Source organism: Stigmatopora argus, chromosome 17, assembly GCF_051989625.1.
Source record: "Stigmatopora argus isolate UIUO_Sarg chromosome 17, RoL_Sarg_1.0, whole genome shotgun sequence".
Taxonomy (NCBI): Eukaryota; Metazoa; Chordata; class Actinopteri; order Syngnathiformes; family Syngnathidae; genus Stigmatopora; species Stigmatopora argus.
In genome coordinates this window covers 13,740,072-13,752,164 of record NC_135403.1, presented here as the reverse complement: position 1 = coordinate 13,752,164, position 12,093 = coordinate 13,740,072, and the positions used below count along the sequence as shown (strand labels likewise).

Genomic DNA, 12,093 nt, shown 5'->3' with positions numbered 1-12,093 from the left:
AATTTCCTCACCAAAATCCTTTTAAGAACCCAAAATAGTGAAGAGGCTAATTTTTTATTTATTCATTCACTCCCAGTGGCTGAGTCCAAAAATGGGGCAATTAAATAAGGCCAAAAAGCCCAAGTGGTCAGGCTAACGATCCGCCAGCGACACCCAGAGACCCCCCCAATTCCCTTTGGGGGGGCGACTAAGAGACACACGGCCATGACACACATTGAGAGGAAGCTAGCTGCTGGGGGAGATTAATATTTAATCAAGCTAGGGACCTGCCCCCCCTGGCAAGATGGTTGAGACAGGGAGGGTCGGCTGGATAGATAAACATTTTTAGGTCGAACTGGGAGGGTCGGCACCCATTGAGCACATTTCAGTGGTTGACGTAAGTAACAAAAATGAGAAGTGAAAATAGAAAATATGACTATAATACGAATGTACGATGTGGTTATAATACAAATAAATCAAAGAAGAAAGTCAACGTGCTGGCAGGAAAGTAGGTCTTTGATGAAATACCATCCAATGACCTTCCCTTAATTTAATAGCCATCATTTCCATGTCAATTTTCGATGAAATGACTTCTCTTAGCGTTTGAGTGAAAGAAGCTGCTCCACTGTGATAAGAGCCTCCGCCCTAAATGGCGTCCGCGACCCCCCGCCGGGGGGGTTTTGCGCGTGTCATATGCATCGCCTTTGATGTCTTGACAGACTAAATATCGCTTTGCTTGTCTTTATTTGATTGCGCCCTTTTTTGGTTGACTTTGCTCCTGTAAAATGTCATTTAATACATTTTAGCTTGTCTTCCATGCACCACATTTACTAGGAAAATAGGCTCCTGCATCCCCCCCCCACAAAAAAGATGAGTTTCAAACAAGTTGCAATGCAATTAGCTTTAAATTAGGATTGAATTAAGGCCCTGCGTCGGTTTGACGAATGGCAGCCTCCCGCCGGCTGCTTTTCGGGACAATGTCAAGCGAGGAATTCCGGGCTGCCATTTGCAAGAAAACAAAGTGACTTTTCACTCCATCTTTATGCGCAAAGACCTTTTTACCCTGGTAAAAAAAATAGCGGCCAAAACGGTGAGCTGTGACGAGCGCCTCAAAGTATGGAAAAAGAGTGGACGCTTTTCATTTTGGTAAATATTTCTCTAAAAACTGGACAACTTTTCTCACTTTTTAAGGAGACAGCATCACGTGATTGACCTTTTATTTTCCTCTTCTTTCAAAGCTTCTTCAGAAATGTAGTAATCGTTTTCGGACTCACGACGGCGCTGTTTCCCAGCTCCAAAAAATTGCAGGCAAGTAGTCATCGAGTTTGGACGCAAGATGGCGCTGTTCTTCAGGGCATTTTACTTGCTATACTTTTCTTCAATCTAATTTTTCTGTCATTCGATCCACCAATAGTAACTGGGCGATCCACTGGTAGATCGCGATTGACATATTGAGCAGCCCTGCTCTAAATAATCCTGCCAGTTGCCGTCGACGGGGATGCACGTCCATTGCTTTTTGAAAATCATCCAATCCAATTATCATTTTTAATCATCATCAAAATAAACTGCTTTGACAAACAAAAATGTCAAGTACTGGTGCAAAATAATACAATTTTTTTTGCAATAAAACAATGTCAAAAAGAAAATAACACTTCAAATGGATTGGACGTCAGTCCCCGTCAATGGCATCCCTAACCTCCAATGTATTTCTGCTGCCTCTCACCCATGAGTCACTAATTAAATGTGTTCTCCCCGCGGCCAAGATGCACCCTCTCGGCTATGACCAGATGTCCCATCGATTCCAAGTTGGGAGGAAGGCAGCGAATGCCTACTGACATTTTAAAAGGACTCCAGCTGCTGCGTTCATAGGTACAACGCCAACTCAAAGTCACATTGCCCCCAGATGCTCTTCCGATTAGAACCATCCCATGACTTGAATGCGATTTTCCATTTTCCGAGGGCACTCGAACACACCGCGAGAGTCAGCTTGCTTCCGTTTTGGCCGCACGCTCTTTGGCTCCTCTGTCGTGCATCGGTGAGGAGGGGAGAGAAGAAAAAAAAACGGAAAAAAAGAGGAAGGAATATGGTTTCATATGACGCTCCTCCCGCTCGAGCGGATCTCTGCTAGCGCGGAGGAGGCTCCACAAAGCGGCTTCAGACCACAACCGACCGCTGCTCCGGCACCGAACCGAACTCGAGGAGCAACGAGGAGACATAAATGGGTGAGATGCCGCATTTTTTTCTTTCAAACGTACATTTGGGGATAACCCCCGTGCCTTCCTTCCTTCCTTCCTCCCTCCCCCGGTGCCCCCCAGCCAGAGCATCTAACACGAAACAGGAGCGTCAAACTCCATCCATACCAGCTGCTCCCACGCCACCAACCTTCCCCGATACCTTCTCGGGGCTGCCTTAATGGGTGTGTGGACTATCTGGTCGTCCCCCATGATGCTTTATGGTGCGTGGGGGGGCTTCGGGGGATGATGAGTTGCAGATGTTGACACGTTTGCGCTCACCCACTTTGCTTTTTCGTGTGTGCTGACTGTGACATTCCTCGTGAGGGGCGTCCCCAAGATCGATCGTTAAATCGACGATTATTTCATCAATGAGTTGCTTCCGGACAGGCGTTAGTGTGTGTTTGTTGTTGTTAATGACATGTTGCATTCAAGTGTGTGGGTGAACCCAGAAAAAGCAGCAACCCAGGATGCGTTTGTTCACATGGTGATGTTCCGGAGGAAGAAAACGTGGCTTGAAAGTTCATTTTCTGCAGTTTTTTACATTAAGGATGGGGGATTTTATAAGGTGTCAACGCTCTTGTGCTTGTTATGTTGATATGCATTTTTTTTTGCATTTCTTTAGTCTATTTTTTTATTGTTCCGTTCATGCGTTCTAGCAACTCTGCCGATTGGGGATGATGATCGAAACAGTGATTTCGCAAAGACACTTGAAACATTTGTCCAATTTTTTACAATGATCTAGTTTACAAAGTGAGTATTGTTATCGCTGTTTATAGTTTGTGGAATGCCATAGTGTGGAGTAATGTCCTTACAAAATGCTTTAGCGACAGTTGTTTTGCTGGAAATATTTCAACCCATTTTGAAAAGCCATCTACGATGACTAAGCAATTATTTTCCCTTCACTTTTCACATGACAGCCTTTAGCATTAGCGCTTTCGATTCAAATTTGGTCAAAATATAGGGCAAAAAGTGCGAAGCGTTGACATAAAGGCGACCAGGAAGTTTGTATTTCCCGGATTTGTTTGGACGCGAGGTTAACGTAAACTGAGTTTGCTAGCATGGAGACATTTTAGGGAAAAAATGTGTCTTAGGAGGCCACACTTTCCTTTTTGTTTATGTGATGTTTTTTTGGGGGGAAAATGACAGCTCCATCTACCGGCCTGGCATCCACACCAGAGTGTTTAGCGTTAGCAAAACTAGCGTGCGGTCAAAAAGTGGATGTGCTACACAGTGACCTTTGTACCGCTAACGTGAAGGTGACAGGAAGTGAGTGATAACAATAAATAAGGTGTCAGCATCACAAAGATTTAGCTAACCTTTGGGAAAGCTACGCCACACTTTAGCGTTTCAGCGTCAACTACAGCGAGACGGCAGACGCTCGTCCTCGCACCCGTCCTTTGCGCCCACGCCAGTCACAAGTCGCCATCCCGTGATCGACGCCGAGTTACCGCCATTTACCCAGCAAACTCCCATTTTGTATCGATTTTTTTAAATCTATTTGCAAATCAATATGCTGCATGTAGAGAAGAATCCATTTGCTATGGGCGAATGTGGCGTGGGTGAGTCACAGCCAGCGGTTTCGAAGCTAGTTGCCATGGTTACGGCACCCCGAAAAAGCCACCGCCTCTCGCGCCCTTCGGCCCAGCATCCGAACGCCGGCGGCCTGCGAACTTTCCGTAAACGTCCGTCTGTCTCTTTGCGGCACAGTGGAGGCCGTGGTGGAGTTCGACTACGAGGCCCAGCAGTTCGACGAGTTGAGCCTGAGCGTGGGCGACGTCGTCGTGAACATACGGCGAGACGACGGAGGATGGTGGGAGGGTGAGCTGGCCGGACGCAGGGGGCTCTTCCCTGACAACTTTGTGAGGGTGAGTAAAGTGGAACGTACCACCAAATTCCTTGCTAGAGTCTTGCTTTCCCTTTTCCATCAGTTACACGTGTCTTTCTTTCCCTTTTCCATCCAAGAAGTGCATTTTTTTTCCTTTTTCTCTAGTTTTTCCCATTTCCACTTGAGGCTCTAAGGGACGTGTGTCAAAGTGGCGGCCCGGGGGCCAAATCTGGCCCACCGCATGATTTTGTGTGGCCCGGGAAAGTAAATCATGAGTGCTGACTTTCTGTTTTAGGATCAAATTAAATTGAAGAGTATAGATGTATATTACATTTCCTGATTTCCCCCTTTTAAATCAATAATTGTCATTTTTTAATCCATTTTTTCTGTATTTTTAGTTCAAAAATAATTTTGTAAAATCTAAAAATATATTTAAAAAAAAGCTAAAATAATCATGGTTGGAGATCTATAAAAAACGGAATATTCAGGGATTTTAATCCAGTTCTTTTAATCAATTTATTTTAAAAATCTAAATATTATATCTAAAATGATCCAGCCCACATGAAATCAAGTTGAGGTTAATGGAGCCCGCGAACCAACCCGAGTCTGACACCCCTGCTCTAAGGTTTTTTGTTTCCCCTTTTCACCCATCCTGGTTTTCCCTTTTCCATTCATGTATTTGGGGTTGTTATTTTCCCATATCCACTCTTGTTTTCACTTAAAGCAAACTACGTCTTTTCCCTCTCACTTGCTATATTTTCCCTTTTCACCTAAGAAACGGTGCTTAGTTTTTTCCACCCAAAATCTTGTTTTACCTTTTCCACCCAAGGATTTTTTTCCCCTCACCCTTCCTTTCATTTACCCTTCTCCATCTTCATCCACCCTCTCATTTCTTGGGTTGTTTTGGCGTTGAATTTTTTTTTCTCATTCGGCACACACATCACATACTTTCTTGTTTTCCCTTTTCCATCTTCAGACACCCAAATATTTCTGAGACCGTTGTGATTTTTCTGTTTACCCTGTGCCACCCTCACATTTTTTTTTAACGACAGCCCTCCCGCAAAGTGTTTCCCCGAGCTAAAAGAGAGAAGTTGTTTGTGTGTTTTAACAGGAAACGCATTTTGACACATTAGCGTGTTTCGCCAGTGTTGCGTTCACTGTCGTGGGACGCACGCCGGACAATGGCCGTGTGTGAGCGCTCGGGGGAAAAGCACGCCAGCGTGTCACAAGACTGGGCTTACGGGAATGTGCGCCATTCTCCCGTTGAATGTGTTTTTGTGCAAAGGAATGCCAACACTGATCGCAAAATACACAGGAAGCGATGCCGTTTGGGAAGATGGGACACAGATAAAGCGATAGCGCCATATTTTGATCGATAAAAGATTTCCAATTCTGGTTCTTGTCTTTCGGACGAGACTTTAAGCGGAATTTTTCACGTGACGACCAATCATGCGCCGGCTAATCGGGCTCGTGTGGTGCGGTTCGGTGTTTGCTTAAAGCTACAGCGGGGAAAAACTTTAAACTTTTTAAGTTATAGAAATAAGAGGAAGTGTAAGTGATTTCAAATGGCACTTTAATGAGGGAATTCCCCTTTTTTTAAATACATCTTTTTAAGGATTAAATTGAGTCAGTGTTTTTCTAATATTGTTTTGTTTTAAATTTAAATAATGACTTGGAATTTTCTTTTTTCAATGAGCGTATTTTTAAAATATATTTATTTATTATTTTTTGGAACTAAATTCATTTAAAATGATAGAAAATGAGCAAACGCTTATGTAAACATATATATTTTTTCCGAATGAAATTGATTTATTATTGAGTTTTTTAAAACTTTTTTTTTACTCTGATATTAGGTCCAATCCATTTGAAGCGGGAGGGCTGTCGCCTAATGTATACTTATTGAAGTCAAGCGTCAACGCCACCTGTTTCCTGTCGACTGGTGGCGTCTTCCTCATTTCATTTGTTTTTCCTCAAAGTCCCCGCGACCTCCGCGTTGGCCCCCAGGGGGCCACTTTAGAAAAACCCAACGCCGCTGTCCGTTCCTGCTCTGTGAAAACACAGCTCCGCCCCCTCCGAATCTTTAGCCAACGTCGTCTAGGAAACCGCCTGGTCGCCGGGCGTCCCCAGTCCTCCATTAATTTGTCTTTCTTTCCACCCAGGAGATCAAGAAGGAGGCCAAGCGGGATGGAGGGACGGCAGCCAAAGCCGACCTGGCCAACGGACGGGAAAGTCCCGTGTCGGAGGCCGCCACCAGACCGTCCAAGAAAGGTATTTGACGGCGCCAGGCGTCCATTTTGAATGACCTACCTTTATCAAAATTCATATTTTTCAAATGATTTTGCTCATTAAAAAGACTGCATTTTTATTATCACTGCTGTAATATTTATTTTAAATACGATACTTTTAAGTGTTCATAATGAAAATGTCATTTTTTTATATATATTGTGTATTTAGATGACAAGACTAGATTTTCAACATGAATTCATGTTGGAGCATTATGGATATTTTGGTATTAAAAATCAATACATTGTACATTTATTTGAAATATACACTTTAATTTAAATCATGACTGAAATTGAAGAAAAGTACTTTTTTGTCATGCACGCTGCCTCCTGGCGGACAAAAATGGAACTGACGCCATTTCCGTTCTTTCCACTAGGGGAGCAGATCCGTAAGCGACGGTGCAAGGCGGCCTTCAGCTACGCGCCTCAGCACGAAGACGAGCTGGAACTAAAGATCGGCGACATCATCGACATCGTCGCCGAGGTGAGAGAAAACGGACCAATCCCCCGCGAGCGGGAAAGCCGGCAAAAACGCAAACGCTGTGCCCGCCGGCGCTCGCTCAGGTGGAGGAGGGCTGGTGGGAGGGCGTCATCAACGGCAAGAGCGGCATGTTCCCCTCCAACTTCACCAAAGAGATCTCATTGGACGCCTCGCAGGACGAGCCCCGCAACAGTCAGTCTCGGCCAATCGGGAGGAGGGAGAGGGCGTGGCCCCATTTGACCCAATGTCCTACCTTTTATTCGTAGGTTCGAACAGCCCCGGGAGCGAAAGCGACGGGGGCGACGCTCGATCCGAAACAGGTTCTGGAGAAATTCAGCCCAAAAAGGTGAAGCAAAAAAATAAAAAATAAAAAAGGGAGTTTCTGTAAACGCTGAAGGTGGCGCTGTCGTTTCAAGGTGAGAGGATTCGGTTTTGGGGACATCTTCAAAGATCAGCCCATCAAGTTGCGTCCGCGATCTGTGGACATGGAGCCGGAGGGCGACAAGGTTTTTTTTTTTTTTTACTCAACTCTTTCCATGCCCGTTGACGGAGATAGACGTCCAATCGCGTGGCTCTCCAAAGACTCATGACTTGGCCCCGTGACTCTCCGGTCTGACCGCATTCGTCTTTCAGGTCACCGACTTGAAGACGGCGACCTCGCCGACCGCCGCCGACAACACGAAGAACGACGCGGACGCTCGGGGGAAAGGTGGGCTCTTTTTCTACCTTTTCGTTCGCAGCGCGACCAGTCGTCAAGTGAATTTTTCATCGCTCGCTGTTCAACTCAAAATCTGCGTCACGTTACATTTCCAGGACGAGAAGCGTGCAAAGTCCTCTTCCCGTACGAAGCGCAAAACGAGGACGAGCTCACCATCAAAGAGGGCGAGATCATCACCATCGTCACCAAGGTCACTTCACTTCCCCTCGCCGCCGCTATGAGCGCCCGCCGACCCTCACGGCACCTTTTTTTCCCCCCCAGGATTGCGCCGACACGGGCTGGTGGATGGGCCAAATCGCCGGCCGCCAGGGGGTCTTCCCGGATAACTTTGTCAAACTGCTGGAAACCGAGAAAGAGGTAGCCAGCCCCCCCCCTCTTCAAAAAAGGTGGAAATCTAGCCCAAACTGTACCCCTGATTTGTCCCGTCTTTCCAGAGACCCAAGAAGCCGCCTCCGCCCGGTGCACCGGCCGCCAAGCCCCCCACGCCCCCCATGGCAGGTAAGAAAAAGTCCCAGCCCACCTTTACTAGCCTTTACTTGACCCAAATGTGACCGTTAGAAAAAAAGGCAGACGCCAAGAAAGTCCCCCCGGAGCGGCCCGAACACCTGCCGCAAAGAGAACCGAACCGAGGTACCCGTCTCGGTCTTCTTCCTCCGTTCTTTCGCTGCCGGCTCTCCCGTTTGGAACGCTTCGGACCTCTAGCGCCGAGTTCAAAAGTCAAATTTGTTCTTCTTCCTCTCCTTATGGAGAGAAACGGATGCCGTTTCCTGATTCGGCAGTGCAAAAATACCCTAAATCAGTTGTAGAAATTTAGACAACATTCAAAAAGAGAAAAAAATGTTGGCTATTAAGCTGATATTAAATTGAATTTCTAAAGCCAATCTAACGTCTAATCTAAGTTTGATTCCGTTGAGCAATTCCGTCAGGTACCACTGGAGGGAACCAACAAAATCGCGAAGAATAACATTTAGGTTATCACTAGTAGTTGTCAATGGCCCAAAAAATAACATTGGATATTTAAGCCTTTTAGCCCATGTAAGACCAGTTCAGCAATTGCATTAATATCCACTAGAGGGAGCCCGCCTAAAATACCTTACAATAATAATTATTTTATTCTTGAGCATTTGCCTTTCCTTTTTTCCCCTCTTCAAAAAATCTTTGTCCTCTTTTCCTGTGTCCTAAAAATCCATCCACGAGGTGTTTGTATGTGTGTGTGTAGGTGAGGAGGGGGTCAAGCCCCCCCTCCCAAGTGTCCTCCCCAAGAAAGTTTTTCCTCCCAAGACGACCCAACAACCCCCGAGACGCCCCGAGAGACTCCCCGCCCTGGCGTCAGTACCCGCTCGCGGAACCTCCCTTTAGCCCCTCCCCATTTACCTTAACCCGTGTGCGTGTGGTCGCCCAGGTGCGAAATCCCCAAATCGGAGGGCGGGGCTTCCACACCCGAACCCACCCCCGACGAGCCTCAAAGCACGGGTGAGGGCGCGGACGGGCGAGAAGGACGCGACGCGGCGGCGGCGGATTTTTGACACCCGCGCTTCCTTGTGTAGATTTGGACCTGGACGCGGTGGTGCCCGCGGCGGAGAAGCTCAGCCACCCCACGGCGTCGCGGCCCAGGGTCACCGACCGCCGGCCTCGCTCGCAGGTCATCGTTTCGGTAAGGTCGATCCGGCCGCCGTTTGGGGGTGGACGGGTACGTTTTGTGAACGGGCGGATCCCCGCAGGTCCCCGAGAGTCCGCCTCAAGCCGCCAAGCCGAGGTCACCGAACCCGGGCCGGCCGGCGTCGCCGTCTCCCCCGGCCCCGGAGGCGCGGCGGGGGTCGTCCTCGCTGGAGGACCTGCAGAAGCAGCTGCGAGAGCTCCGCGGCTCGGTGGAGCTGCTCAAGACTCAGCACAGGCAGGAGATGAAGCAGCTGGGCGCCACGCTGGACGAGGAGAAGAAGATCAGGCTGGGCTTGCAGGTCAGATCCTTCCTTCTCCAAAATAGGAGAGAAAATACAACATTTCCCACCAAAAAGCTACTTTGTTTACCCCAAAAGTTACCATTTCTAAGGAAAAACGTTCACAAAACAACTCGACACAAATTGGATAGTTTGGGCAAAAAAATGCATTTTGAACCAAAAATCCACTGTTTTTTAATCCCCTAAAAGTCAACATTTTGCTCAACAAAACTCATCAGTTTGAATAAAAACACATTTTTAAACCCAAAAACTAACACGTTCACCCATAAAACAAAAAAATGTTTTTGGTCGCAAAAAGCTTTTTTGTTTTATGGGTGAAAGTGTTAGATTTTGGGTTTAAAAATGTGTTTTTATTCAAACTGATGAGTTTTTGTTTGATTTTTTGCTGGGGTAAATAATGTAGAAATGTTTGGTAAGAAAAATAATATTTTTTGTTAAAAATGTTATTTTTCTTACCAAACATTTCTACATTATTTAACCCGGCAAAAAATGCATTTTGAACCAAAAATCCATTTTTTAATCCCCTAAAAGTCAACAAAAACTCATCAGTTTGAATAAAAAAAAATTTTCACCCATAAAACAAAAAATATTTTTGGGAGCAAAAAGCTAACATTTTTCACATAAAATATTATTTTTCTTACCAAAAATTTCTACATTTTTAACCCCCCCCACAAAAAAGAAATCGCAACATTTTCCACAAAATAATCCAACATGCCATCCCCCAATTGGCTTTATTTATTGATTTTTAGCCAAAATCGCAGTTTTTGGCCCAAAACAAAACCTTTTTACCAAAACAATCCACCATTCTTGACCAAAAATCCGACATTTTCAGCCCGTAGTTTGTAAATGACACATTGCAATTGGACCTTTTTAAAAAAAATGAACCCGTGTTCATCCGTAAATGGTCTTTGGTGTTTGATTGACAGATGGAAGTGGAGCACATCAAGAAGATTCTGTCCAAATGAGCCCCGGTCAAAACAGTATTTGTGCCAAAAAGATGGCGACGACGCTCGGTGGAACGTCGCGTCCGCGCCCTTAAGCCCCGCCCCTTCCGCCATGATGTCGCCTTACCTTGCGCTCCGCTTCGGTTCAAATCCCGCCAGCCTTTTCGCCTCATTCAACGGTACGCGCGTGAAACGGGCGGTGGGCCGACGCCTATTTCCAGCCCTTGGCTGCCATTAACGGCGACCGTCGTCTAAATTCATTTGGACGTCAATCCCAGTCAACGGCAGCCAATGAGTGAACTCTGCTGTGTTTGTGAGAAAGTTTCATTCCAACTTTGTGACACGAACGGTATCGATGTTTATTGTTATTTCATGCGTCGCTAGTTCGCCCACTTTTTAATCATATTTCTTCATGTGATACTGTATTATTATTATTATGATTATGATTAGCAACTCACCAAAAATCTGGGTAGGTGATCCTAAAATGTGAATTTAAAGCCCGCCGCCGCACGGCTTCCACTTGAAAACCGAATCCAGATCGACATCTTTAGCGGACCACTTTTGGCCCCTGAGCCCCACGTTGACAAGTAGTGCTAACACTTAGCTTAGCGTCTTTCTCTTTCGGACAGCAATTTGGACAGGCTTTACATTCTGTTGAAATTGCAAGGGCGCCCCCACAACAGGCACGAAGAAGCTTAACATAATGGCCCGCTAACGCATGAGCACATTTGCGTACGTGAATATGACGATTAGTGGCGAATTTTTATGATAAAGGGTTAAAGTCGACACAAAATGAAAGAGAAGAAGAAAGAATTTAATCCTTAATGTTTAATTGTGCGTTGCAATATTGCAAATATGAAGTTGTGATATGACGCTAGTCAAAAGGTCACGACATTAAAGTGACGAGAATAAAGTCGTGACAATATAATACTTTACGTGACATCATTTTACACTGTCGGGAAATTGCTAGGAAAAAAATGAAATTAGGAGATTAAATTAGTAATAATACACGACTTTAATCCCGCAATATTACGACTATTTCTTGCGAAAATACCACTTTATTGCCCTGTTTTTTTCTTTGCTTGGCCTTTAATGCTTGTTTTCTAGTTTGCCTTCAAATACTTTAAAATGTTGATTTAGGGGACAAAAACGGTGCAATTTTTTGGACCTCACCGAAGATGCATGACGGCCACTTCACCGCGGCGTCGGCGTAACGAACAAACCGCCGTCGACTTCCTCTTCCGTACGCGCACAAACTATGGTAATGCATCACTGTGGCCTTCCTCTTTCACTTTAATTTCTATTTTGATTTTTTTTTTTTTTCGTTACATGATGAAGAAAACAACCGAGGCTGCAAATTGTTTTCTTGACTTGGTCCTCTTTCTCCGGGATAGTGATGACATAAATCTATATAAATATATCTATTCTTTTATATTTCGGTGGAATAAAGAACGGTATTATGTACTCTGTTTTATTTATTCATTTATTCATTAGGCATATTAGCTGAAATTAATAGACATCCAATTTATTCAACCTTTTCTCTTGTTCTTGCTAACAATAACAATGTATTTTATTTGATAATTTCTCCATTTCACATGCTTTAGTTACCAGTCGTAGAACATTGGAATCTACTATACTACTACTACTACTACTACTACAAAGACTACTACTA

The 12,093-nt window shown here is 45.2% G+C and overlaps 1 protein-coding gene and 1 long non-coding RNA gene across 2 annotated transcripts; both read left to right on the top strand.

The window, feature by feature from the left end:
- The first annotated feature begins 1,784 nt into the window (after window positions 1–1,784).
- On the top strand, window positions 1,785–10,926 carry sh3kbp1 (SH3-domain kinase binding protein 1). The gene is made up of 17 exons (XM_077624823.1): window positions 1,785–2,201; window positions 3,921–4,078; window positions 6,198–6,306; window positions 6,698–6,804; window positions 6,885–6,993; window positions 7,068–7,147; window positions 7,218–7,307; window positions 7,435–7,510; window positions 7,615–7,709; window positions 7,781–7,876; window positions 7,954–8,017; window positions 8,078–8,149; window positions 8,739–8,847; window positions 8,922–8,992; window positions 9,067–9,173; window positions 9,241–9,477; window positions 10,404–10,926. Exons 1-17 carry the CDS (start codon window positions 2,198–2,200, stop codon window positions 10,440–10,442), a joined length of 1,623 nt encoding a protein of 540 aa, XP_077480949.1. The 5' UTR covers window positions 1,785–2,197; the 3' UTR covers window positions 10,443–10,926.
- A 307-nt stretch (window positions 10,927–11,233) lies between these two features.
- On the top strand, window positions 11,234–11,885 carry LOC144091901 (uncharacterized). The gene is made up of 2 exons (XR_013305913.1): window positions 11,234–11,682; window positions 11,760–11,885. It is a non-coding gene; the product is annotated as an uncharacterized LOC144091901 (long non-coding RNA).
- The last annotated feature ends 208 nt before the right edge of the window (window positions 11,886–12,093 follow it).

Coding starts and splice junctions, on each gene's coding strand:
- sh3kbp1 (XM_077624823.1), top strand. Junction 6,307..6,697: donor CACCAGACCGTCCAAGAAAG/GTATTTGACGGC, acceptor TCTTTCCACTAG/GGGAGCAGATCCGTAAGCGA. Junction 7,308..7,434: donor TGGAGCCGGAGGGCGACAAG/GTTTTTTTTTTT, acceptor TTCGTCTTTCAG/GTCACCGACTTGAAGACGGC.